General features: G+C 40.4%; 1 protein-coding gene across 5 annotated transcripts in view; it reads left to right on the plus strand.

The window, feature by feature from the left end:
- PLCB1 (phospholipase C beta 1) overlaps window positions 1–25,953 on the plus strand; it is a 740,315-nt gene that overhangs the window by 610,122 nt on the left and 104,240 nt on the right. For 4 of the 5 annotated variants that reach the window (XM_019549091.1, XM_019549092.1, XM_019549090.1 and 1 more), the window contains 5 exons: window positions 4,184–4,361; window positions 16,843–16,919; window positions 17,015–17,104; window positions 19,418–19,475; window positions 22,029–22,115. In XM_019549091.1, the coding sequence (XP_019404636.1) occupies window positions 4,184–4,361; window positions 16,843–16,919; window positions 17,015–17,104; window positions 19,418–19,475; window positions 22,029–22,115 (490 nt within the window). Of the gene's footprint in view, window positions 1–3,909; window positions 3,992–4,183; window positions 4,362–16,842; window positions 16,920–17,014; window positions 17,105–19,417; window positions 19,476–22,028; window positions 22,116–25,953 lie in introns of those variants that run through there. The other variant, XM_019549094.1, reaches the window with a different exon arrangement.

Consider the following 25,953-nt stretch of genomic DNA (forward strand, 5'->3'; position numbering starts at 1 on the left):
AGAAAATCTGGGGAAAGACAGAAATAAACATCATCCAGAACCTTGGAAGCTCTTTTGGTTTCAATCTTTTGAGGGAAGGTTCAGTTTTATTTATTCAAAGCAGATTTTCTTCTCCTAAACTCTTTTTGCAAATTAATATACAAATGAGTTCTTGTAAGTCTTCATTGTGAGAGGGAACAATTAAAAAATACAATGGTACATAAAGGAGGACTGCATTTACTAGTAAAAAACGCTGTGTGTGTGTTGGGGGGGTGCAAATTGATACATATTATGAATATAAATTTATACATAATGGGCATGTCTACACATGCTATTACGGTGCCTGAATAAGCTGCAGAGTTTATTTCTCTGGAGTTTATTGCTCCAAGGAATGCAGTTTGAACAAGCAATTTACTCCTGAGCAACAAGCGCCGCAGTTTATTCAGATGCAGCATGTGGAACCAGCATGGAGCAATCCCCGCTGGTAGAGGGCCCCAGAGGTCAGCCTGCCAGCCCAGGGCAGCTCAATATCCTGCAGAGGGAATGGCTGAAGAAAAAGGGAAAAAGCCCCTCCTGCATCTACACATGCGCTTCTACAGAACTTTTTACTCCACAGAAAGATAGTACTTGTATTTACAAATACTATCTTGCTGCGGAGTAAATTAGTTTACTTCTACCTAATAAATGTGCATGTTTAGATGCACCCAGTATGAATAGTAACTAATATCATAGTATATTATTAGCATGCTACAAAATGTTTAATAATACTAAATAATGCCAACATTGATAGAAACAATTCATATTAGCTGTTAAACACTAGCATGCAGCATCCACCAGCAGTTGCAGCTGACATGCTCTGTCTCTGACTGATCGTACTTGTAGTACTGATTCAGCTTCACAGCTATTGCCTGGAACAGTTCTTGTCTCAGCTGGTTTTCATGTTGACAGTTTGAAAGTTGCCATGTCTTCGACCCAACTTATCAAATCCATCAGCTTGTTTTCTGCTTGATGGATCAAAGCCCGCCAACTTTCAAACTTCATTAGAAGCTCAGTGGACTGGATCACTTTTTCAGCCACAAACATAACTTGATCTTCATTGATCTTCAAGCTTCATTTGATCAGCCCTGTCTTAAGAAATCAAGTGGTTTAAGCATGCACTCTGTGTTGGGTTTGATTTCAAGTTCCTTGTGCACAAATTGCTGGTATTACTTCATATTCCTTGCATGGTAATGAACTGTGTTAAACTGCGAATTCTACCTTGTAAGCACTGGCTCTGGTGGAAATGACACAGTTAGTTGCATGTAGATCCCCACTTAGATTGGCAAAGGAGGCTTTATTGAGGCTTATAGCCTGGACCTTGTTTGAACATTTTTCTTAGAAGAGGAAACCAAACTACCCACATCAGAAAAACGTGTGCAGCAGATGTCACTTACTAAAGAAAGGATGTGTGCATTGCGGGTGACATAAATTGCATTGGGCATCGTTCCATGGAGCACATTAAAGAAAGCTTCGCTCATATGCATTGCATTATCAGACAGAAATGTTGAGATCTTATTAAATTCTAAGTTGTAGTTTACAGCAGCTTTCACTACAGTTTGTGCCATGGTGGAAAAATCAATAGACTCAAGGTGAACCAGTTCTTTTTGAAAAACAGGCAAACTGCAGTCTGTCCAGTTTCCAGGTACAAATAAAATGTGCAGAAGAATTATTTTGGGCATTTGTTGCTTCTTTTGGTACAACTGAAATTAATTCATAATCTGCCTATGCAAATTTTATAGACTGAATATGCAAACCAATTACTCATGGTAGGTAACCCCCCAAAGCTTGTTCATACATGAGAAACTACCCGCATTTGGCATGTCTTTGTTCAAATAGTCCCTTAATTTAGGGCTATCAGTTTTCTCCAGAGGAATGTTTGGCGGCCATGAATGCCTCCACTAACATGAATGTAGCCTCTCTGCATGTCAGACTGCTTTCGATGGTTCATTTAAAGACTGAGAACATAGTTGCTTGTTTCTTGCTCTGATCTTCAGCTTGTGCAGCAAACTTTTGCTTTCTATGCGATTCAAACTCTAAATGCTGATCCATGCTGTTTTTCCTTGATACATTTGGAGTCACGTTGCATGATGAACAAAACAATTTACAACCATCTGCATGCAAAGCTCCTGCAGGGAACTGCCTTATACAACCCTGAGCTGAAATGTGTTTAGCTTTCTTGGATTTCTTTTCACATATCATCTCAAACTGCAGCCTTGCTGCAGCACTGCATCTGACTTCTTAAAAGTTATCGTTGAAACCCATTCACTTGTCTGATTGGAGCCTTCACTGAGTCTGCATCACTAGCTCAGCGTCTCAGTAGCCCTCTCTCAAACCACATGCTCTATGGTTGCAGGGATTGCTGCACTTTCCGGTAAACTTTTCTTTTTTCAGGTGATTCAGTGCAACATTGTGAGAGAAGCCATTTTTCACAGTGATCATGAAAACTACCATTTTTTGCAGTTTCTGCAAAATTTGTAAACCAACAATTTAAGCAGGTCCCTACAGATAAGACAATTGTGGAAAATAATCATCCTTGACTATGAGGGATTGCCAAAGAGAGTGCAAGAGAGAGAGACAGGGAGTATAAAGCCAGCAACAATGATCAAGATCCTAAGCTGGTATAAATCCTTCCGGCTCATTGACTTCAGTGAAGTCACTCTAATTCAAAGCAAAAAGGAAGACACACAGCATAGCAAGAACTCTACAGTTTTTGGTTTTCTGCATTTGAATTGCTGAATGGAAAACTTGTTTGTTTCTGCAGGTTCAGCTCTCATTTCAGGTCTTTAAAATTCTGTCATCTTAAACAGCATTTCCTAAGCAACTAATTTAACACCTGAGTAGAGCAGCAGCTTTCTCACATTATGGGTTCTGCTGTAATGCTATATATATGTAATATTTTTTGCCTTGGATTTGTATTTTAGCACAATCCATTAACATTTTTGAGTTGTTCATCTCGCTCACAAGCACTGTTCACTGCTCCCTTCTCCTTAGTTTTCACAACTCCTGTTTGTTTAACTTTCACCAGGCCAAATATTTCCCATTCTTACTGAGTTTGTTTTTCAAATATTTTATTTTTCCTTTGCTTCCATGGGCAGCCTTTTTTAAGCTCATGTTCCCTTCTGTTTTTCCCTGGAGTCCACATTTTACAGTTCTGCAGCCTGTTAAATACTTTTGCACAAATGCACACCCAGCCTCACTGTACATAGCCACCTTAGAGGAAGGAGCCAGATAGCAGATGAAGTGATGTTCCTAGATGCTTTAAAGAAAAACTGGCAAAGCTTTTATAAATGCAGGCATAAAGTTAGACTGTTCAATCACTAGTTATGCCTCTAAAAAGTTACGTGATTTTCAGAGACTTTGGTGATGTCTTTCATGTTGTGCCTCAAAGCTTGTCTAATGTGTGTGACAACTATATAGTGCATTAAAGGATATTACCAAAATCCCTTTTCTTCTCAAAAATTTGCTGAACTCTCATGGCTAAAAAAACCCATATCAACCGTAATATATGATTGATTTCCAAAAGTATTTAGCACCCAGAAGCTCTAGTTGTTTCCACAGTGGACTGAGCTATTTTCAAAATCATGCCACTTAATCTAAGTGCCTAAATGTGGATTTAGAAGCCACAGTAGGAATCTCTAATTGTTTATGCGGAGACATATTTTCCCACTATGCTGCAGTTTGTTCAGATTTGATTTAAAAACTACAGCCATCATCATTTTATTACTAGATGTTTTAGTCTGCATAAAAAAAAGAGGAGGAAAATACCTTTCTTTAAGGGTTTGGACAGACAGAATAGTTATTCCAGTATGAAATTATACCAGTGGAAATGTTATGCTTGTCCACCTAGTAAGTAGAGCTAAAGTGATGCAATTTTAAAACTATTTATTTCAGGTTTAAAACAGCTAAGCTTGAACAGCTGATGTGTGCTCCCAAAAGGCAAGTCTTCCCTCCCCTTTAAAAAATAGTTTAAAGTTACATCTGTGAACAGCCTGAATGTACTAGATCATGTCATTGACAGAACTACAGTGCTGGGAGATTTGTACATTCTTTTGGGGCTACAACCACCCCAAAATTAAAGAAGTTTTAAAAAATTTTAAAAATTAAAAGGAATAAGATAAACTGTATGTAGTGAACAAGCTACAGCTGATCTGTGTGTCTTTTGTAGATGTGACACTGGCAGCCCAGATCACAGTTCTTCTATTGAACAAGAGCTGGCTGCACTTGACTCAGAAATGACCCAGAAGTTAATAGAACTGAAGGACAAGCAACAGCAGCAGTTGCTCAATCTCCGACAAGAACAGTATTACAGTGAAAAGTACCAGAAGCGGGAACATATCAAGCTGGTAAGTTGTGCTTCCCATTGAAGATTGCTCAGTCACCAATAAAAGTGTGATGTGTTATATATTAGGTTGCATTTTATTGTGCCCCCTTCGTGGAATCTATTTTGCATATTTTATCTTTGTTCATAGAATCTCCTTTGTGAACAAAAGTATGGACAGAAATCCAGGTGATAGGTGGTGTCCTGAGCACCAGAGCTCTAAAAGCTGATGAAATAAAGTAGTCAGGTAATAAACAATGTGAAACTCTACATAGAGCTACCCTTGAACACCGTCTAGAATCTGCAGCTAGAGCAGTAGTACTACTTGCTGCTACAAGATCACATGTACTACCCATCATAGCTGCACATCTGTTCACAGCTGACACTGTGAAATTTATTTTGTAAACCAACCTGATAGAAATTACATCGGCATATATGACAGGTGATCCCACCTAAATTTAATCTATTCCTGCAGTAGTGCAGCCATGGGCAGATCTAGGACCTTGAAAAGGGAGGTGCAGTTAGTGTGGCAAAGCATCACATATAACACATTTTTCTTCAGTTACAGAGAAACTAGGAGGTTACTAATAGCTAGATGGCTAACACTGTGTTATTCAGGTTCAGAACAAAGCAAAAACAAATATAACTATTGGAATGTGTCCTGATTTGCTAGATTCTATATTAAGTTTAAAGAAAAATACAAACTAGGCAAAACAGAATCCAAGCAGTCAAAAAGATATTGTGTCATTAGTCCTAGATTCATAACAGTTAATGTATGGATGGATCTTATTCAGATACATTATACAAAATTTAGCCCTCTTGAGTGTTTTCACAGTGCCTCCAATACTTCACTGTCATTCATTTTTTCATCGTATATTTCTGTACCCAAGTTAAGGTTTTTAGCTAGAGCTAGAAACAATCTGCAGGACTGTGAAATAAAAAGAGGTGTTACTAGGAAGGGCTAGCAGACAGCAAAATAGTAGGAAAAAAGGTAGTTTGAATAGTAGAAAGTCAAGACTATTAAAAAGGATAGAGGGCCATTAACACCTGTGGAGTAGGGAGAGATTAGCAGGAATGATAATGAGACATGAAGTCAACTGATTCTCTCAGCATTGCCTGAATAGAAATACAGCTGCTCCTTCCAGGTAGTTTGTTTTAAAGTTCAGGTGGAGCAGTAATCAAAGGTCAATGTGACTGCAGCACCCCCTAGATACATCCCTGAGTGCAGCTATGTGCTTTCCTTTCTCAGGACAGATTATAAAATGACGTAAATTTCTTACGTATTTGCTGAAGATATCAGAAAGGGGCCTTGGTACATCAGAATTCTGTTTCCTGATTCTGTTCTGTGTTGGTAGAGCCAACTAGTAAAAAAAAAATAGATGCCATTTTATAATCTCACTAATTATTTTGATGGTTGCTGTCTTTTGCTAGTATTAGGGATCAGTGTTAAGGTTTGTAAGGAGAGTAAATCAGAGAATGAAAGATCATACAGCTGTGAGAAAACAACTCTCTTTTGTCCCTGCTAAATAATCCAAGCACTGATTATTCTTAGTATAGCAGCTTTATAGCACAAAGAGAGTTAAGAAATTCATGGTGAAGTTCTGACTATATTGAATTGAACAGGATTTTTGCCATTTGCTTTTAATAGATTCAGGATTTCAACCCCAGAATTTACAGACTCTTTGGCCTTGTATGCACATTACATTTATACTGCTACCAAGTGTCTCAGCACGTTCTAGCACTGCAAAGATAGAGAGCTATGAGATCATGCATGCATGTACAGCCTTCTGAGATGACAAATTTACCTCAAAGGTGTACTTTCCAGCCGTCCAGCTAGGAGGTGATAGGGAGCTGCTTTATTGCTCCCACTTCCCCCAGCAGAGAGACTTCCTCCAGGGATGCCACTGCTAGAGGCAGCAGTGGTAGAGAAGCAGGCCCTGGCCACCCAACATGGGGAAGGGGTAGGGAGAAGGGAGCTGGGACATGCTCTTCTCCTGCTGATCACCTTACTGGACTGTGCTAAATAGGTGAATGCAGGTGACTAAACAGAATGACCTAGGAGGCTTCCAGTCCTGTGTGCCTATGATTACCTTGATCAAATCTGTGGAGCCTCTCTGGCATTCAATCTATAAAATGGGGCTAGTGCTTGCCTTTGCTGAGTCGCTGTAAGACTTATGTTTTTGAGGACCTTAAAATGAAGGCACCAGAGGAATACAAATGATTACTACTACTACTACAAAGGAAAAATCCCCAACATTTTGTTCAGCTAGTTCCACATTTATTGGAACATTTGGATCATGATTCCAGGTTCTTCTGCTGCTTTATAGACTTACAACACTCCAGGAAGCAAAATTAGTTAGAAAAAAAGTAACATCCCATGAAAATAAACTGATGGAAATAGCTTCAAACATTTCCCAGGGTTGTGAAGTTTTGCCAAACAATATTCTCATTGAAAATGAATGCTCTAAAGGGATATTGGGGCATCATCTAGGAATGGTGCAGAAATATTTTGCATAAGTTATTCCACACCAACTTTTGTTTTAACAGCTGGAGCACTGCTGTCAGCAGAGGCAAGATCATAAGGCCTGAAGATCTAAAATAGAGATGCTGGAGCAGATGGCAGTGGATGTTTTGAGGGGGGGAAGGACTTTTCTAAAGAGTGCTATATGACACAAAACAGAATTTTAATTATGGGGGGGGAGATATTGCTCTTAGATTCAGTAAAGGAGTTAAGGATCTGAACTCCAAGAAGCAGAACACAAAGATCCAGCTTATATGAAGGTAGGACAAAAATGGCACCTTTATGCCTTTTGCATCTGTGGGCCAGAGGTCCTCTGTGCAATTAGAGGAAATTTGAGAGTCATTTCAATATATAGAAAATCATCCCAGGACTGTTCTATGATCTGGGACATTCCCAGAATTTCCACTGCAACCTACACTATCCAGCTTTCTCAGCCTACCACAAAATTAAACCTCCCATGCCTACAACACCACACAGGTAGTTACTGCCTGGTGGCTGAGGCATGAAGGTGCTTCAGGGCAGGGGCTGCCTGCTGGCTGGCCTTGCACTGAAACACCTTTGTACCCCATCCAGTCCCTCTGCTGCACATTGAACCCAATCAGAACAGCCCAGAGCTGCTCCCAGCTAGGGTTGCTGCAACCAGGCTCAATGTGCTACACATGCATAAGCTCCAGAGCAATATACTCCGGAGGTTTTTGCTCCCAGGCACACATTCAAACAGCATGCCTAGGAGGAAAAAACTCCAGAGTTTCTTCTTGTGTGTGACTTGAACACTTAGACCTGCCCCCCGGGTGCATCTGCACGAGGCACTGACTGCGCAGTAGCCCTATACTACTGTGCAGTAGCATTTTGTAGCAAAAACCGTGACACAATGTTATTGCGCAGTAGTATTAGGCTGCTATGCGGTGGCATCACAAAAAAGGCATTCATCAGCGCTGCTGCACAGTAACTCAGGTTAAGCAAGTACTTGTATAAGCAAGTACTAAATAAATGCTGAGTAACAACTGCACAGTAGTGTTTCATGAAGATGCAACCACCAAGTACAGAAGTCACACCAACCTTGAACACTCTCAGAAACCTCTCTGACATATTTCTTGGAATTGTTGTTTGTTTATTGATTTCAGTGGAGCAGCACTAGTAGGTTTGCCATAGCTCTTGCATTCTTGAGACATCACAGCACCTCTCTTGAGTTGTTAACAACTATTGTTCTTTGTCATTAGTGACGGAACCAAACCAGAGAAGGAAAAGCCTTAAGAAACTATAACGATGTTGGGTAATGCCCAAGCCCTAAGTGACATCAACATTAGCTATTGCCAAGAGGCAGAAAAGATGTCCCAATAATTTGACATTAGATTTAGATCTGTGTCTTATCTGTCTGCTCTCTATCTGGGGAAAAACAGGAATAATGGATTTCCTTCCATTATAGTAGTGCAGTGAAGATAAGTATGGGGTGTGGATGCACAACATGCTTATGCCAGAGTAATTCGACTTCACTCAGTGGTAAAAGAAAAGTGGACAAGCAGTGTATAGCTCTGCTTTGGTGTAAGTCACTGTAGTCCAGGATAAAGTTATGCTTTGGAAAAGAAAGAATTACACCACTGCACTGGTGGTATATCTACTTCCCTGGGCCATTGCATTATAAGATAGCTGTTTGCTCACAGGAAATCAGCTTTCCCATTACTTAATGACCAGGTGCCATAACTGCCTACTACCAGCAGCAAGCTTTGGAGAACTGGTTATGTCTCTGCTCTTTACTGCAGAGTAAATTTAACACTTAGGAAAATCCAGGCTAAATTATTCTGTTGCAGCTGAGCCATGTGCATAAACCAGTGATTCTTGATCTCTTCAGGTTCCTATGCTTTTTTGAATTTAGTGTCACCCAATTTCAAAATGTTATAAAAAAATAAGTAGCAACATGTTTATGAATGGTCTGGTTGTTCTCTTTTTTTTTTTTGGAAGTCCCTTTATCTTAGATGAGATCTTTTTTAGATTTTTTTAGGGTTTTTTTTAAATCAAGAACATGGAAATAAAGCAGGAACACTGATTCTAAAGGGATATTCTAAACACTGATTCTAAAGGGATAAAGCAAAATTACAGTTAAGAAGTTATGCATACATAAGAAGTCAGAAAATAAAAACACTTCAGGGTTACAGCCACATAGCTACATGGGTACACTGGTCTGACTACAGAATAGGGACCAATATTTGTGGCACACTTGTGAGAAACTGAAACTTCATTTCCTTACCTGAATATATCAGCTTATGTGCATGGTGGGTTAGTGCTGAGGTCTCTCCAGTGGCATGTGCCTGGTGCCAGTGGGTCCAGCCTCCTGCCATGGAACAGATGCAGCACCAAGTCCTGGTTCTGTGCCTGCAACCAGCCTGGCTCTGCATGGGCTGTATTACATCCCCCCGCCTGCCATTCATGTCTCTGTGTCCACTTTGCAGTTAAAGTTTCTCCCTGTGTTGATTCCTCATGAACCACTGCAGCTCATTCTCTACTGGCTTCTCTGCCAGAAGCCCCAGCACCGTCTTTCTTGTCCAGGCCAGGTCAGCTTGCCAGATCTTTCCCCACCATGAACAACTCCACACAGCTGTGGTGGGAGGTGGGGACAAGCGATGTTGGGTCACTTCTGAGAGGCTGCTCATGTCCTAAAGCACCCTTAAAAGCATGTTGTGGCACCCCAAGGTACTGTGGCACCCCAGTTGAGAATCACTGGCCTAAACATACAGTAAAGATTGCAAGGTGCTCAGATACTGCAGGCATAGGGACCACATAAACTTCTACGGTTAAATAAAATACCTGATTACCTGTTCCATTCCCTTTTATCTATATGAGCAGCATGTTTTTCTAGCTTACAGCTCACATACTCCAAGTAGCAGCTAATCAGGCAAGCAGTCTTTGCAACAGCACTTTGTAATTCCCTGTCCTGAGAACTAACCCTCTGACAGCCCATCCAACAGAAATGCTACCCATCTGACCTAATGTACTGTTCTGCTAACATTTCTTAATTGCTACAGTGGTCATATTTAGAACAAATCTCAGCAAAAACTTTCCCTTTGATATGACACAACAGAAATAAAGACTTCTACTATTTCAAAGATGATTCTTTTTTCTTACACCCCTTAGAATAGACAGTAGACAGTAAATGATCAAGGTTTGTTTTTTTTCTTTCTAGCCTTTCTTTACCCTGCGTCATATATCCATGAGAGGTCAAGTACAACATTATTTCCCTGATCCCTGAAAATTAAGCAGGGCCTCTCAATCTTGGTCTACTGTGAAAATGAATGTTTGCTCTGAGGTCTAGCTGAACAGCAGGCATTGAGAACTCATTGTAGGATAGAAGACCTAAAGCTCTCATGTCCACTGCCATTTTTCAAACCCAGCAGTTTCAGTTTATTTCTTCACTGAATTAAGCTAGTAACAGTAGTTTTACTTACTTGATATAAATGTTATGATAGAATGAAAGTAAAATTTAAAAACACCAGTAACTTAAGGGTAAAAAACATTACAGAGAAGTGCCATACTTATCTAAAATCCAAACATTAAACACTCAGGAAACTGAGATGTAGTGTTAATTTTAATATCCATTTAAACATCCAACAAGTTTAATTTCCCTGGTACTGACATCATTCAGTAACCATATGACTTTGATTAAAGAATTTTAGTGCTTGTGGTTCCTGGGTTAGATTGAACTGATTTCTAAAGGTATGTTATGATTTGATTTCCCTAATGTCTATGAAATTAATGTTTTCACCTCATTATGTTACTACAGGGGAGGATTAAGATTGGTTGGATAGCTTCAATCTACATTTTTTATGTTTTAACATGTTTGGCTTCCTTTTAAGGATAAACCTAACTCTGATTTTCCTGGGTTTGGAGCAATAGTATCTCTGTAATTAGTTTTATCCTTAAATTACTGATATAGGGTCTCAACCTTAGCTCTGTTTTAACATGGTGCTTTGTCTCAATATAACGAAGAGTTGTCAACGTACTGTATTTGCTTCAGTCTTTTGCAAAGAGGTACAATAGTTGTTCGTTTAATAATAATCACGAATGATGATCACTACCACATCTCAGACCTTGTCAACACCTCTGTCACCTTCCATGTAAATATACACTGATATAGCTAAACTGGGGTATGCCTTTGTATGGGTACTTTTCCAGTGTTTAATAAGTTGATTGGAAAGAAGTTTAATTGAATATCAGTTAAGCTTGCCTTACACAACAATGAGCATGCTCAGAAAGGCCTATACCACTTTGATTATATTGTTTTAAAAAGTTAAGTGCAACTACACCAGGACAGGCAATTATTTTGAGCGGAGGGCCGCTTACTGAGTTTTGGTCAGCCATCGAGGTCCACATGACAGGCAGCTAGGGTCAGATATATATTAATTTCCTAAATTTTGGGGGGGCCCCGCAGGCCTGAATGGCCTGGCAGGCTGCATCCGGCCCACGGGCCACATTTTGCGCACCCCTGAACTACACCAGTGCAGTTTTTCCATATAAGTTGGCTTCAGTTTTCCTGTGAAACACCACTTGAATACTCCACAGACATTATCTTTGACATATGTACAAAACAAATGTGAAGAAGCAGTACATATAATGGGGCTAGTTACACCATTCAGGGCTGCCTGGTACAAGAGGTCAGCCCATGAGTCAGAGCAGTAGAGAATCAGAGTTCTTGTACATAGGAGTTATACCCTGTGTGCTGAGATCTGATATGTTTTTTGTGTTATCTGAAGCTGTCATATCAGAGTACTGCTCATATTAGGGTATTGCTCATTTACAGTGATTTGTTGTACCATCTGAAAGGCAGGTTGTTTTAGAAGCGTTGGCTGATAAAAAAGAAATGTACGGAAACTGTTTGACAGCTGATTGAATTATATTCCCCAGTGAGAAATTTAAAAGTGAAGTGCTGATTGGGATCTGTGTTGAGTCCATACCTGCTAGCAGTCTCTGTTTGACTGGAGTAGCAAACAGTCTCTGTCTTACCTGGGGTTTCAAAAGCCATCTCCAGTAAGTATTGTCCCGAGCCGTGTTACTCCTACCATTCTTGCAGATGCTGACATGCACTGCCAGGGACCCTGATATAGCCCTCCTCCTGTCAATGGGGGAAAGGATGGCTGGCGATAGTAAGGAATCTTAATTAGTAGTTAGCAAAGGGCACTGAATTCTTCTAGCCTTGCCTTCCAGTGACACATCAAAGGGTCACTGTGTAAGATTGGATAAATAATCCCTTCAGCATAGCATTTTACTTTTAATTTGGGTCAATTTTGAAGTGAAAAATTGTCATCTACAAATGATGAGTCTAAATTTTTCTTTGGCAAATATCAGCATGAAATGTGCCAACATTCTGGGAAGGAAAAATTTCATTTTTTTAAATGTTGAGGCAACATGTTTTGAATTTTTCAAAATTTGTCCGTTTTTTGTTTCCTTTTGGTGAAAGCTATAAAGAGAATTTGATCCCAATTCATAAATATGTTCAGTACTCCCTCTATCACCCTTTCCCTCCCCAACCTTTTCCCCCATCCCAATTCAGCAAAATTACTATTTGTCAGTGGTGTTCAACCTATGTCCCATGGGCTGGATCCAATCCCTGGGGTCCGGACCTTTGGCAGTGGGGGTGTGGTGGCAGTGTTAATTGTCACAGCAGAGCCACATTCATTAATGCTACCACCACTTCCCTGCCATAAAATTTTAGGACCTTCATGGGGTTGGGCCACAGCCAGCCCATGAGTGGGCCAGGCCAGCACTTGGCATCACTCCATAGCCGCATTCAGTGCATGGGACCAGGCTGGCACCCAGGGCCTCACCCATGGACTGACTCCAACTCACTGACCTCGCATCTGGGATCTAGCCTGTGGACTAGCCCCATGCCACTAATCCAGCCCCTGGGACCAAATAAATTGAGCACCACTGCTATTTTTCATGAACAAGGAAAGAGAAGAAAAGCACTCATCTCTGCTGCCTCAAAGGAGTTTCCATTCAGATATACATTTTTAAAGAGGGCCTCTAATGCTCCTTATTTCCAGACCTTGCTCCCTTTTCAAGTGTGCACTTGCAGCACAGGTGCTCATATGCACATTCTCATTCCCAGCAGTGTGTGTGTGTGTGTGTGTGTGTGTGTGTGTGTGTGTGTTTTCACATATTCTCTTAAACTGTTCAGAACTGCAAGGGAAAGGGGCACAGATGCTATTGTCCAGTCCAGCCTCCATATCTAAAGCTACACCAGTTCCTTTTGTATAGAATGGGAATAGTACACAGTGGAGTATGGACAAACATGTATGTTTGTTGCAGCTTCAAAAGGGAAGAGGGAGCTGCTGCTCAGAAGTGTGATACACTTGAGCTAAACTGCCCCAGATGAAGCAAGGTTAAAGTTTGAGCCATTTTGTAATGCTTGTTTTACTGCAGGCTCATATAAATGTTACAGTTACCGTGTAACAGCTGCTGCACACTCCTGAGCATCAAGTCCTCCCCTTTTTTGAAGTCACTATAAGCATATGCTTGTCTGTCTCTAGAGGCTTTGGCAAGTAGAATGAGACAGAGGTCCCAGTGACTCATGAAACTGGTACCTGACTTCAGTGCCATAGCAAGAAAGCCCACAGCGGCAGCCCCCGTTTGCCCCGTGCATGCAGCAGTGGGAGCTGCCCTCCCTGCATCCCCCCAAACGAGCTGCTCACTGTTCCATCCCACGCACTGCTCCAGCTGGGCAGTGCCTGTTGGCACCCCTTCGATTCAGCACCTCGGGCAGTTGCTCTGCTCAACCCCCTTGCTATGGCACTGCAGTACCTGAGTGGAGGGCAAACTGGGCGACTGCCTGGGGCCCCACACTTTATAAAAATAAAAATTAATTACACCGAATATTTGTATTATCAATATGGTATTAAGATACTTTCATTTCAGTTCCATGGATAGGGCAAAGTGCAATTGAAATCAAAAATCTCCAACTGGCTTATAGGTCATCAAAATTAATCCTCTAAGGGGCCCCAACTGACTCTCTTGCCCAGGGCCCCAACAGCCCTAAGGCTACCACTGGGCACTGCCTGGCTTACCTGAAGGCTAGTCGTGCTTTCTATGTCTTGGCATCAACCTGAATCTTAGAGTGTTTAAATAATCCAAATGGTAGACTCAAGACAAAATGTTTGGCTTGGATGTGACTGAGTTTTGGTGCCCTGTTTTTATTTCTCTATCCACTTTTAATTTACCAGGATCCCTTGACTGGGTCAGGCATGGGACTTTACTATATTTCAAATGATCTCAACTTATTTTATCATCCTGTATGTTCCATCCTGGCCAAGAACTATATAATCATCTATTCAAATACATACTGAATTTACATTCACTGACATTTTCTGCTAATGGCAGGTTTGAATACATCTTGAAGCTGAGTCAATGTTTCCAACCCTAATCCAGGCCAGAAGCAAGATTGCCCTCTTTCTCTCACAGTGTCTCCCTACATTTAGTCGATAGTCTCCTTTCTTTCTGCTTCACACCCAAAGTGTTTTGGGACAGATAACCATTTGAAAAACATGAAATGTTGTTAGCCATTGGCATTCTCAATATGATCTACAAGCATATGTTAAGAACATTGTGTAGGGTATGTCAAAGTTTAGGAAGCATGCTTATCTTTCTTTTCCCATGTGCACTATGAGAGGATGTGTTTATCTGAAGAGTGCATAGCAAGCCCCTCCTACAAACATACTGGATATTAATTATAATATTGAGTAAGATGCAAAACTCCTTTATGTTTGCAATTAAGTTAGAGACAGTAAATAAGCCTTGCTCGCACCATTGAGCAGTTACTCCCATTGTTTTCAGAGGGCTGCATTTTTTGAGCTGTTTCCGCTCTTATTTGGAAAGTGACAAACCAGTTTGTGTTCTTTTTATGAAAACAGCCATTTTAAACTAGCATATAATTAGTTTGCATAGCTTTCTATTGCATGTAAACTCATCAAAATAGATAATGCGTGTTCCCAAAGCTAAGCTACATTTTCTGCATTGTTCAGCTATGAAGTTTCATGATAATTACTTTTTTTAATAAGGCACATTCTGACAGTTTAATCACTGAGCTTTATTTGAATTAATATTTCCTCAGATTAAAATTTGCTTCACGGATGAGTGAAGATTCTTTCTTCATGGTACACTTGGTAATTTGGTAGTTGTAGAGGAGAGTTCATTCTTGTTTCTTTCCTTTTCTTATCAAGACAAAGGAGAAAAGCAGTGGAATTTTACTACATAACCATATCAAAGGTTCTCCATTCAAGATTTTGATTATATACATGCTTCTTTTACTCAATTAGACCCAAACTGGTGAAATATTTAAGTGTGTTAATTCTCTATTTTTATAATGCACCGTATTATGAATTTAGTCTCCTAACATTTGCTTGCATAGAGAATTATTACCTCTCAGAGATGGGAAAACTGAATTACAGAGAGGTCAGAGACTAATCTTGTTCTTTTGGATATTTTGTTACTGACTTTAGCAGAGGATAGGCTTGGCCTTGAAGTGCCCCAGGAAACATTTGAGATATGCCCTAGGACACATTTGAGATAACCAGAACTGGAACTCACATTTCCTGACCCTCAGTCCTGCATTTTAACCTGTAGCACAGGGGTGGGCAAGGCATGGCCCATAGGCCAGATCTGGCCCACCAAGGGATTCTGTCCAGCCCATGGCAGGTCCCTCAGCCCCAACCGGTGCAGGCGTGGGGGGCAGCTTGGGCTGTGATGCATGTAATTGGTCCCACTGCCCCCAGGGCACAGAGGTGCCAATGGGTGCAGTCTTCCCCATCCCTGTGTGTGGCTCTCGGGCATGATGGGAACCATAATTTGTGAGGCAGGGGAAGCATGGTGACCAGACTCAGCTTCCCAGCAGCCCCTGCTGCTGTTGCTGCCTCTCGCTGCCCAGGAGCAGGTGTGTGCCCCACCGCCCCAGCCAGACCCACCCTGCTGCCCAAGCACCCGGGGCCCATCCACCCTGCACCCACTGCAGGGGGGTACCAGATGGAACCCACATGGTGGGCATGGTCAGCTAGGCAAGTGGGATGAGGATGCAGGTGGGTGTGAAGTAGCATCTGGGGGTGGGGTGGGTGGGCATGGCCAGGATTGCAGGCAGTGACCTGCATGTCCCTGCCTGCAGAACTGGTGCCCATCACAGGGACATGCAGGGAGTGGACCAGGGCTCTAGTCCCATTCTGCCAATGCCCCACAATCCCAGCCTCACTTGCCTATCCCACTCCTGCTCCCCACCTGCTCACAACCGCATCCCATTTGCCTGACTGAATGTGCCCTGCCCACTAGGGTCCCAGGTCAGTCTCCATGGAGACCCTACCCACACTGCCCACCCACCTGCTCCATCTGGTGCCCCTGGCAGTGGGTTCAGGGTGGACCAGCCAAGTCCAAATAGAATAAATTGCCTCCCCTCTGGCAATTGCCTCCCCCCTGAAACAGCTGTCAGAAATTTCATAAGTGGCCTTCCAGCCCAAGTAATTGCCCAGTCCCGCTGTAGCTCATGCTCCTAAATATGACCAGAGAACCCCATTCAACCTGCTTTGTAGGAATCTGTTATTTCTCTATCACCAAATCAAAATTGTTCCAAATAATAATAATGCCACACCCACAGAGAAGCCTTGTAATAGATAATGTCATAGAAGTGCAATTTATAATTGAATTTATAAATGAGCACTACTTTTCCAGTGCATAACATGAATAATATCATATAACTACCCTTTGCTTTTATATCAGATAATTTGGGAGACAGCTATTCTTGAGAAACAGGGAGCTAATATATATAATTCTACAGTTCTCAGTCTGACAATGCCTGCCCCACTGATAGGGCAGTTGCTATCTTTTAATTATACACAGGTCAAAGAGGGGATATAATATTTACTTATGTTCATCACCATATATTATTGAAGAAAGCTAGATTTATTTAAGATGACAAAATGTAAAATATGTAATTGTTTTGGGCTTTTTCCTCCAGCTCATTCAGAAGTTGACAGATGTAGCAGAAGAGTGTCAGAACAGCCAGTTAAAGAAATTAAAAGAAACTTGTGAAAAGTAAGGCTCTGGTTTTTTTAACTAATTATATCTTCTTTGGCTAATTTTGTATAGAATATACATTTTGGATTAATCTTTATTCCTCTTTCCTTTAGAGAAAAGAAAGAATTAAAGAAGAAAATGGACAAGAAGAGGCAGGAGAAGATCACAGAAGCAAAATCCAAGGATAAAAATCAAATGGATGAGTAAGTATGTCCTTAAAAATGCATTCAGTTTTATGAAGAAGGTCAAGTACATTTCACACATGGAAAATAGAAAGGGAAAGCCTCAGCCCTAAATGCCAGGCAGTCAGTGTGCAGGCAGTAATCAGTCACGGAAGTAGTAGTCAACAGCAATTTCATTTCATGGGACTAATCCAGCCCCATTTTCCATAAGCACTGCAAGCCCTCTGGCAGCTGTAGGTGTGCAGTTACACTGTACGGGGAGGGACTATGCGTCGCCTGAGAGCAAACACATGGAAAGCACCTGTGTCAGGACAGAATATGTATAGTCTTTGCTTGTCAACACACCTACAAGTAACTTTACACTCATAAAAAGACCCATTAGCATCAAGTCCCTTATATAAAGTCATTGGCCTGCTGCAGGAGGGCATGGGGAAAACGAGGCCCTAGTTTTGGATGTAAGTATCTCTGGGCTTGTCTACATGAGGACACTAGAAAAACCATCTAACTTAACTTTTAAAATGGATTAATAAAATACATTCAACCTCTTTGTGAGAACTGATTTAAAATTAAAGTGGCCTTAATTCTATTTAGATTACTTCAAATCCAAAATAACAGTGTATGCAGAAGCACTGAAAAGAGGGCCCAAAGATGCAAAGACTATACAGTGTCTTACTTAAGAACAGAGAGCAGGAGAAGTTATTAAGATGCCTAAAGAAAAGACAAAAAATGGGCATAATAAGAGATCATATGAAGGAGGAGGAAGAATTATTTAAGGTTGTTAAAGGTGGCATAATATCATGAAAGTAAAACAGAAATCACTTAGGTATTATGAAAAATGTTTTAGCTGTAAAATCAATTATAGCATGAAATAATTCGTCAGTAGAGAGATTAATGAGATGCCAAGCTTAGAAGTGTTCAAAAGCAGGCAAATAAAAATCCTTCAGGGTTCCCTCAAACACCTTCCATAGGAGAACCCATGAGAAAGGAGAGAACAGATTAGGAAACTCAGCTATGTTTCTTCCCAATTATTCCATCAAATGAATGTAACTTGCCCCGTCCCAGTTGAACAGATAGCAAGACCTTCCTGCAGAACCAATGAATCCTTTCCTAATCATATGTGCTTAGTAGCTACAACTACATCTCTTCTCCCTCAAGCATGAAGTCACAATACACACAGAGTAATATAATGTGCTGAGCTTTCCAGGCTTTCATTTTTCTATTTTAGATCTTTTTTGGGTCTAGAGTTTGCTATAAAAAAATTATTTTTCTGGTTCCCAAATAAGGAGGCAGCTGGGGAGTTAACCAACAAAATGGGCAGCAATTTAGTAGTGTAACTTAGGCGGTGGAGGGAGAAGGGTGGGAGAGGGTCGGCATGGGAGCAGGACACCAGCCAGCAAGAAGAGCAGTTCCCAAGCTCATTGTTGCTGCTGCCACTGTAGCAGCCACTATTACAGAAGTTTTGGCTGAGGCAGCAACAGCCCATACTGTCAACGCAATTGCAGCAGCCCTTGAACAGGGCGGTAAGTGACCACTCACTCCTCCCCTTTCCCTGTATTGCCCAGGGTGCCAATATTTCAAGTTATGCCTCTGGGCAACATTGTTTAAGAACACAGAAAGACAACACAATTCAAGCACAGAGTATAAGCAACTATGTCCTACACCTAGCATGTCTCAATGCATGGAAGCACAACACCAACAAAAATTCAACATCAGCAGAATAGTCCAGTGTGCAATCATTTGGAGTTATTGAGTTGGCTCTTATCTGATACCGGTGTAAAATTTTTTCACTGAAATCCTCTGACATGCAAGTGTTTGCTGTGAAATCAGAGGTCCTAGTTTACTTAATGATGTTATGGGGTGAACACTGCATTTCAGAATTTTGTCTTTGTCTTCATTTGGGCCAGGATGTTCCTTCTAGTACCTGTTTGTGCTGTCCCTTGTACCACATGTTGGACACAGTGCACCGGGTGGCTGCTTGTGTATTGTATTCTCTCTGGATTCCATTTTGACACATAAAAGGGCACAACAGCCATGCTGAAAAGCTCAGTAAAAGAGCAGAACTTGTTGGATGTTATCAGGGCTTAAAGGAAGGACACAACATTGTTTCACTGTGAGAGGCCTGAGTAAGATCTGGACACTTCCTAGAAGACAGATTCCCCTTTTCCCCATGTGAAAGGCCAGTTAAAAATGCAGATGGATGAATGGACTGATGGATGGATGGACAGAACTGTGCCATCAAAGCATAACCCCCCTTGTGTAAGGAAGGAGCTGAATTCACAAACAGACTGTTGTAATTCTATTGATTGTAATAACTTGTTAATCGCTTGTCTTCAGAGAGAAGACTGAAATGATTCGATCGTATATCCAGGAAGTGGTGCAGTACATCAAAAGGGTAAGTCAGGCCATTATGCTTATGTACATTTTGCAAAACCTCAGTTTCCATATTTAGTATCATACTGGAGAGTTTCTAAACTTTTAAATGAAGATTTGGTGACAGCAGCTTGAACAACAACAGCCCAGAGTGTTAGATACATTCTGTTCGATGTGACATTTGAGATGTGTGGGGTTGTTTTCTTCTGAGCAATAGGTAACTAAGGGATTAGTTAATTTTTCTGCTCTGTTATAGATGAGTTTGGATCTTTGAATACCGTATTTTTATTCATAGAAACTATATGCTATTTATTGCTTGTAGCTCATGAGAAGTTTTTTAAATGGTTTGCCCTCCCAAAAATCTAAAAATGACAAAGATCTCTGAAAGTGGATAAACACGCAATTGCAGAGTATTCCAGATTATATTTAGAAAATTGCTGAAATGCACAAGAATTGTAAACAGAGCACTGCAAGATATAAAAAGGCTTTGTTTCACAGAATTTTACAAGAAGCTGCTAGCTATTCTGTAATTGTAAGGGTTTTTCAATATATTGAATCTTATGTATTCCCATATCTTTCTCTATCAAAAATGTTGAAACAAAACTTTGGGAAGCAGACACCACTGAGTTCCAACAAATCTGCAAGGAAGAGACATTTTAATGCAAAAGCCTAATTTGTTATTTTTGTTTTTGTCAAGTTCTTTGTTATTTTTGTTAACAAAGACCTTGATTCAAGAAAAGAACTAAAGAATATCCTTTACTTTAAGCATGTGTTTAATTCACATTAAAATCAACTGCATTCTTTAGTGTATGGCATAGTCAGGACCAAAGTATATTAATATATTGTCTTCACATATGTAAACATAGTTCTTTTCAGGAAAAGGTCCAGCGTATGTAACAAAATACAATAAAATGTGCTTTAAATGTTATGACTATTATATTAAATACTTCTGAATTTGAATCCCTTTGGATCACCTGTGACTGTCAGTTTAAGTTACAGGCTCATGTAAAGAGAGGAACTGTGAATTTGTATTACAAATATTTACAGTTTTCATTATACACATTTTTTTTTTAATTGGGAGGGGAAAATCAGGTCTGTGTGTTGAGTGAAAAAGGGTTGTTGGTTGTTTGTGTTGCTCTAAGGACATCAAGGTTCTTTGGGTAAATGTGACATTTTTTATTAGACCAACTAAATAGTTGGAAAATTGTTCTTTGCAAACTCTTGGACACAAGCACCCTTCTTCAGGCATAGGGAAAGTCTGCTGGTGTTATGTGTTCTTCATGGTAGAATAGAAGTCAATATGCAAATGCAGGTCTATGAAAATGCAAATGTATGGCAGCGAGGATCAGAGGGAATGGTAAAATACAAACCACCATATACAAGAAACCCAAGGACCAACAACATGCATATCTACACAGAACCAGCAAGCACCCTAAGCACACCAGAAAAGCTGAAATATACAGGCAAGCCCTCCAAAACTACTGAGTTTGCACTGTGGAGAACACCCATGATTGTCACCTAGCAAATCTCAAAGGGGCTTTACCCAACAAGGAGATCATACTTTTGAAAGAGCCACTCGGATACCACGTGAAGAATAGCTGCAGCACAAAAAGGAAGTCCTCATGAATCGCACACCATTAGTTATGGCATATCATCCCTCCCTGGAACCTATACAGAACATCCTCAAACAATTGCAACCCATACTAGAAAAAGACCCAATTCTCAAAGAGACCTTTCCAGAACCACCCATCCTAGCCTTTAAACAAGCACTGAACCTCGCCACCCTCATCACCAGAAGCAAACATCCTATGGCCTAAAGCACAGTAGATGCCAACACAACTCCACCACTCCCACAATAACTACATCCCACAATGGAACCATCACAATTCCTGGTTCTTACACCTGTACCTCCAGAAATGTAATATATCTCATCCAGTGCACTAAATGCCCTGATTAAATATACGTGAGAGAAACCAAACCCCACTGTGTACCAGAATGAACGTGCACCGAAAACCCACAAAGACAAAAATATCCAATTACCTATGGGTGCACACTTCTCACAAGACAACCACTCTCTCTCCAACCTCTTAGTTCTTATCTTCAAAGAGAACTTACAAAACGCCTTTCATAGACGAGCCTACTAACCTTGTTTCAAACATCTATTGAATCCAAAAAACCATGGACTAAATATAGACATTGGATTTATGGCCTGCCATCTGATAATGCCAGGTAACCTGTCTGCATTTTACCAGCTACATTCTATCACCATTTCAACATTCCCCCTCTTCCCCAACACGTCCCCGTCTTGCCTTTGTTGTCTCCCATTCCTCTGATCCATGCTGCCACGTATTTGCATTTTCACAGACCTGCATTTTGCATATTAACTTCTGTTCTACCCTGGAGAACGCATGTTACCAGCAGACTTTCCTTATGCCTAAAGAAGGGTGTTTGTGCCCAAAAGGTTGCAAAGAACAATTTTTCCAACTATTTAGTTGGTTTAATAAAAGATACTGCATTTACCCAAAGAACCTAGTCCCCCTTGAGTGAAAAAGTACATTTTGTTGTTTTCTTGTAGCTAGAAGATGCTCAGAGTAAGAGACAGGAGAAACTCATAGAAAAACACAAGGAGATACGCCAACAAATACTGGATGAAAAGCCTAAGGTAAAGAGTTTTGAACTGTCATATAGTGCTTCAGAAAAGTTTTATTTTGGCAGCTGAGCCTTTGTTATGCACTAGTTATGTTGGTACTTAATTGTAATAAAGTCCACGCACAGTGAGGAAATATTTTTAGACCCCTTCTCCAATATTCAGGATTCTGAGAAAAGGTCATGTAGCCTGCAAGTCCTTATTCTACATAATTAAGTGGAACTTTAGTCTTATAAAATATCATTAAATGGCATTCAGTGTAAAGGGTGCCTCTCACCAGCAGAGTGTGCCCTTCACTGTAATGTGCTTTAGCAATAAAAAAACAAAACACAGATTTTCTTTGGGTTTTTTTATTTGTTTTTAAAAAAAGGAGATATCTTTTTAGCATGCATAGCTTAAACTATCAAGATGCTAATAACAGTCTGTAGTACCAGATGAGAATTTAATTTTGTGGAAAACAATGAGTACGTACTGTCATAATACTGTGATTCAACCTGATACACTATCTGTTGACTTTTCTACTTTGGTTTTTGTGCACTGACTCTTACTCTCTTTTGCGTCAGTTGAGAACATGTGGTATTCTGAAATCAGACATGCAATATATTTTTTTTATTACAAAGATTGTGGGCCTGATCCTGTTTCTGCCAAAGCCATTGGGAGTCCTCCCTTTGATTTTGGAGGAGCAAGTTCAAGCTTCCTACAAGTTATAAGATGTGTTCTGGGAAGTCATAATTAATTATATCATCAGGCTATTATGCATGAACACAATATCACCAGAGTTCTGGTTGTGGCCTAATTCTTTGTGAGCCTTTGTTGTCCTTTGTGTTTTATATTTCTATATTAGCTCAAATATATTGGATGCTTCACCTTTAATTTCTTGTCTGTGTCAACAGTCCTAATGTTCCAGTGTTGGCTTTAGAGTTCAGTTGACTGTAGTGGGGAGTTTTAACTTTAACAGCAGGATAATCAGTGTTGTCCTCTCATTTGCGTGAAATATCAAAAGGCTAAATTAGGTAAATATCTTTATAGCTAATGATTTGTAAATGATAAACATAGTACATTTAAAGCAATAAAAATATTTGGATTTCTAATTTTCTATTGTGACTGTAAAAATTACCTTTCCAAAAGGTTAAAACTTTGAAATGCTGTCATAGCTGGGTCCGGAGCATATCTTTTTTCATAAACGTTCAAAATACCTCTTTTTGTGTTTGTTGTTGTAAAATCATTGGCTTGCCTTTAGAAACATTAACTCTGTTTTCATTAACAGACTTTAAATACACAGAAAAATGTAAAAACTCATTGTCAGTCATTTGAAAGTTAAAATTTCATAAGTTTTTTTTTTTTAATACAGATATTTCCTCACCTGTTTTTTCTGTCCCAAAACTCTGATTGTATTTGTTTTTAAATTAAGCAGTAGGGGGCCTGAATAGTCAGGACTCGCTACCCACAATAAGCATATATGTGTTGCATGCAGAGAAACTATACTCATGTCCTACTTACATTCAGATGCACAGCTTTTAGGGCACAAAACAGCATTGCCTTTTGGCAATCCCTGTAGTCAATGCTTCTTTAGCAGTGCCTTTAACCTCCCCTGCTAGGCCCTGCTTTCGGGCCTCCTTCCTGACATGCTTCAGAGTGCACAGAGGATCTGCTTCTTTCCCTTTCCAACAGAATGGCACTGCACAGGTTTTGCTCAATCCAGGATTGATTGTAGGTCTTGCTTGGATGAGAAGATTTGACTAAAAGTAGCTCTTCATATAAGTTCATTTTTTGGCTTGTATTCAAAGCTAAACTCCTTTCACAGCAGGCCATGCCCAATGGAATAGATCAAAAAGATTCCCCAGTTGTCAATATTTACAGGGTGTACACACAAATTCAGAACTCTATACAAAAATCAGCCTTTCTAGATGCAATTTTCTGTGGATCCAGTCTTGCTTTGTTCATGCATCCAAAGCTCCCACTAAATTCAAAGAATTATAGGGTTGGAGAGGGATGACTGTAAGAGTCATCCAGGGCAACGCCCTTTACAAGCAGTTGTATTGTTCCTAAACCATCCCAGACAGGATACCTATACAGCCTCTTCTTGCAAACCTCCGAACAGGAGATTCCATAACCTGCCTGAGCAGTGGGAGTTTATGGATACGCAAGAAATGCAAGCTCTGTCCCTACATAAACTAGTTAACGTGCTTAGGGAAGTGGCTCTGTGTTAAACAGCATCTCTGGGGACACCTTCACATCATTCATCACTTTTGTTTTGTTACTTACCAGTGACTTGCAAAATTTCTAGAGTTTTACACAGAGCCAAGTCATAGACCAAAAACAAGAATATAGGCTTAGCCATTGTGTTGACCTAAGGGCACAGTGGCATTAAGATACTTGTAAGTGTAAAACAGTGACTACCTTTATGACAGAGTCTATAGGAAACTGGAAGAAAAGCTTTGGCCTAAATTGCTGCAGTTTTGTACCATATCCTTCAGAAGTTACTTGAGTCCTGTAGAAAGGTGTACTGCATAAAAAAGATCTTTGTGGTTTCAAGAGATCATGTATCTGGCTTAAATTCACCACACATTTATGCCTACAAACACCTCAAAAAAGCCTGTGGAATTGCACAAAGTATAAATCAGCACTGTTCTATTCCCTAAATAAGCTCTAACCATGGGTCTGCTTTGCAGGCTTTCAGTTACTTGGCTTTAAGCTAATAATTTTTCATCTTGAACTTCTTTCCTACTCTTGTTTGACTCCTGAACTGATGCTGAGAGCAAAAAGATTACAAGCTGCCCTTCTGCCTACTATGGTGTCTTTGAAGTCAATAGGAATTTTGCTTTAACAGAGGCCAGGATTTCACACTGTATCAGCATAGTAACCTGGATACTCTCTCTAATCACAAATGTGTTTCTGATCCTTTGCTTTCTTTTATAGCTCTCTGTCTTGAGTATCATGATAGAAAATGCACAGGGGAAAGCTAGTTCAAAAGCTATACTCCTGCAGGTTCATGAATTACAGGTAGCAATTGGAGTACAATAAGGTTTTTAATGGAAGCCCTCCTCTGGAGCATCAGATACTGACTGCATCATGAAGCAGAACTAGATGGTTAATCATACTTAAAATGTATGGTTTTTGTATATAGTTGCTTCCCCTGTCCTTTCCCTGACAGCACCATTTTCAGTCATACATACAGGGATACATACATGCATATATATCTTTGTGTGTGTGTGTGTGTGTGTATACACACACATACATATATACTTACGTATGTATATACTTAAGTATATATGTAAGTGTGTGGTATAGGCTCCTTTATTTTCCCTCATCTTAACTTCTTCTGTCTTGCTTCATATTCATTATCCCTTCTTCTACACATCTCTATTCCTTGTCTTCTCTCTGTACTCACTGGTTGCCACTAAGCCTTTTTCTGTCCTTCTCATCCCCTTCATCCCCTGCTCCCTTGTAAATAATTTAAAAATTGCTGTAGGAATACAACTTATAACACCTCATTGAATTTGGTATATTCTGAGCAGTGTGGGGTGTGGATTGCTTACAGCAATGTACATGCAGCACTACTATACTCCCATCTGCCTTGCACCTACACATAGTATTAGCTAGCAGACCACGTGCCGGCTATGAGCCATGCTGTGGTAGATGAGACAAACAGAGAATCAACAAGTAGCTGGTAATGTCCCTCTGTTGTTTTCTTAATGGGGTGATAAACACTATCATCGATTCCCTGCTGGGCTGCTCGGTCCGGGCAGGGGGATGGACCCTCCCTAATGAGAGTATCCTGCTGGGGCCTACCCACCCCCCCACCCTCAGCTCAGCAGTGTGGAAGGGAGGGGAGGGCTGCTCTAGCACCCCA

This window comes from Crocodylus porosus, unplaced genomic scaffold, assembly GCF_001723895.1.
Source record: "Crocodylus porosus isolate Cpor-Errol unplaced genomic scaffold, CroPor_comp1, whole genome shotgun sequence".
Classification (NCBI taxonomy): domain Eukaryota; kingdom Metazoa; phylum Chordata; order Crocodylia; family Crocodylidae; genus Crocodylus; species Crocodylus porosus.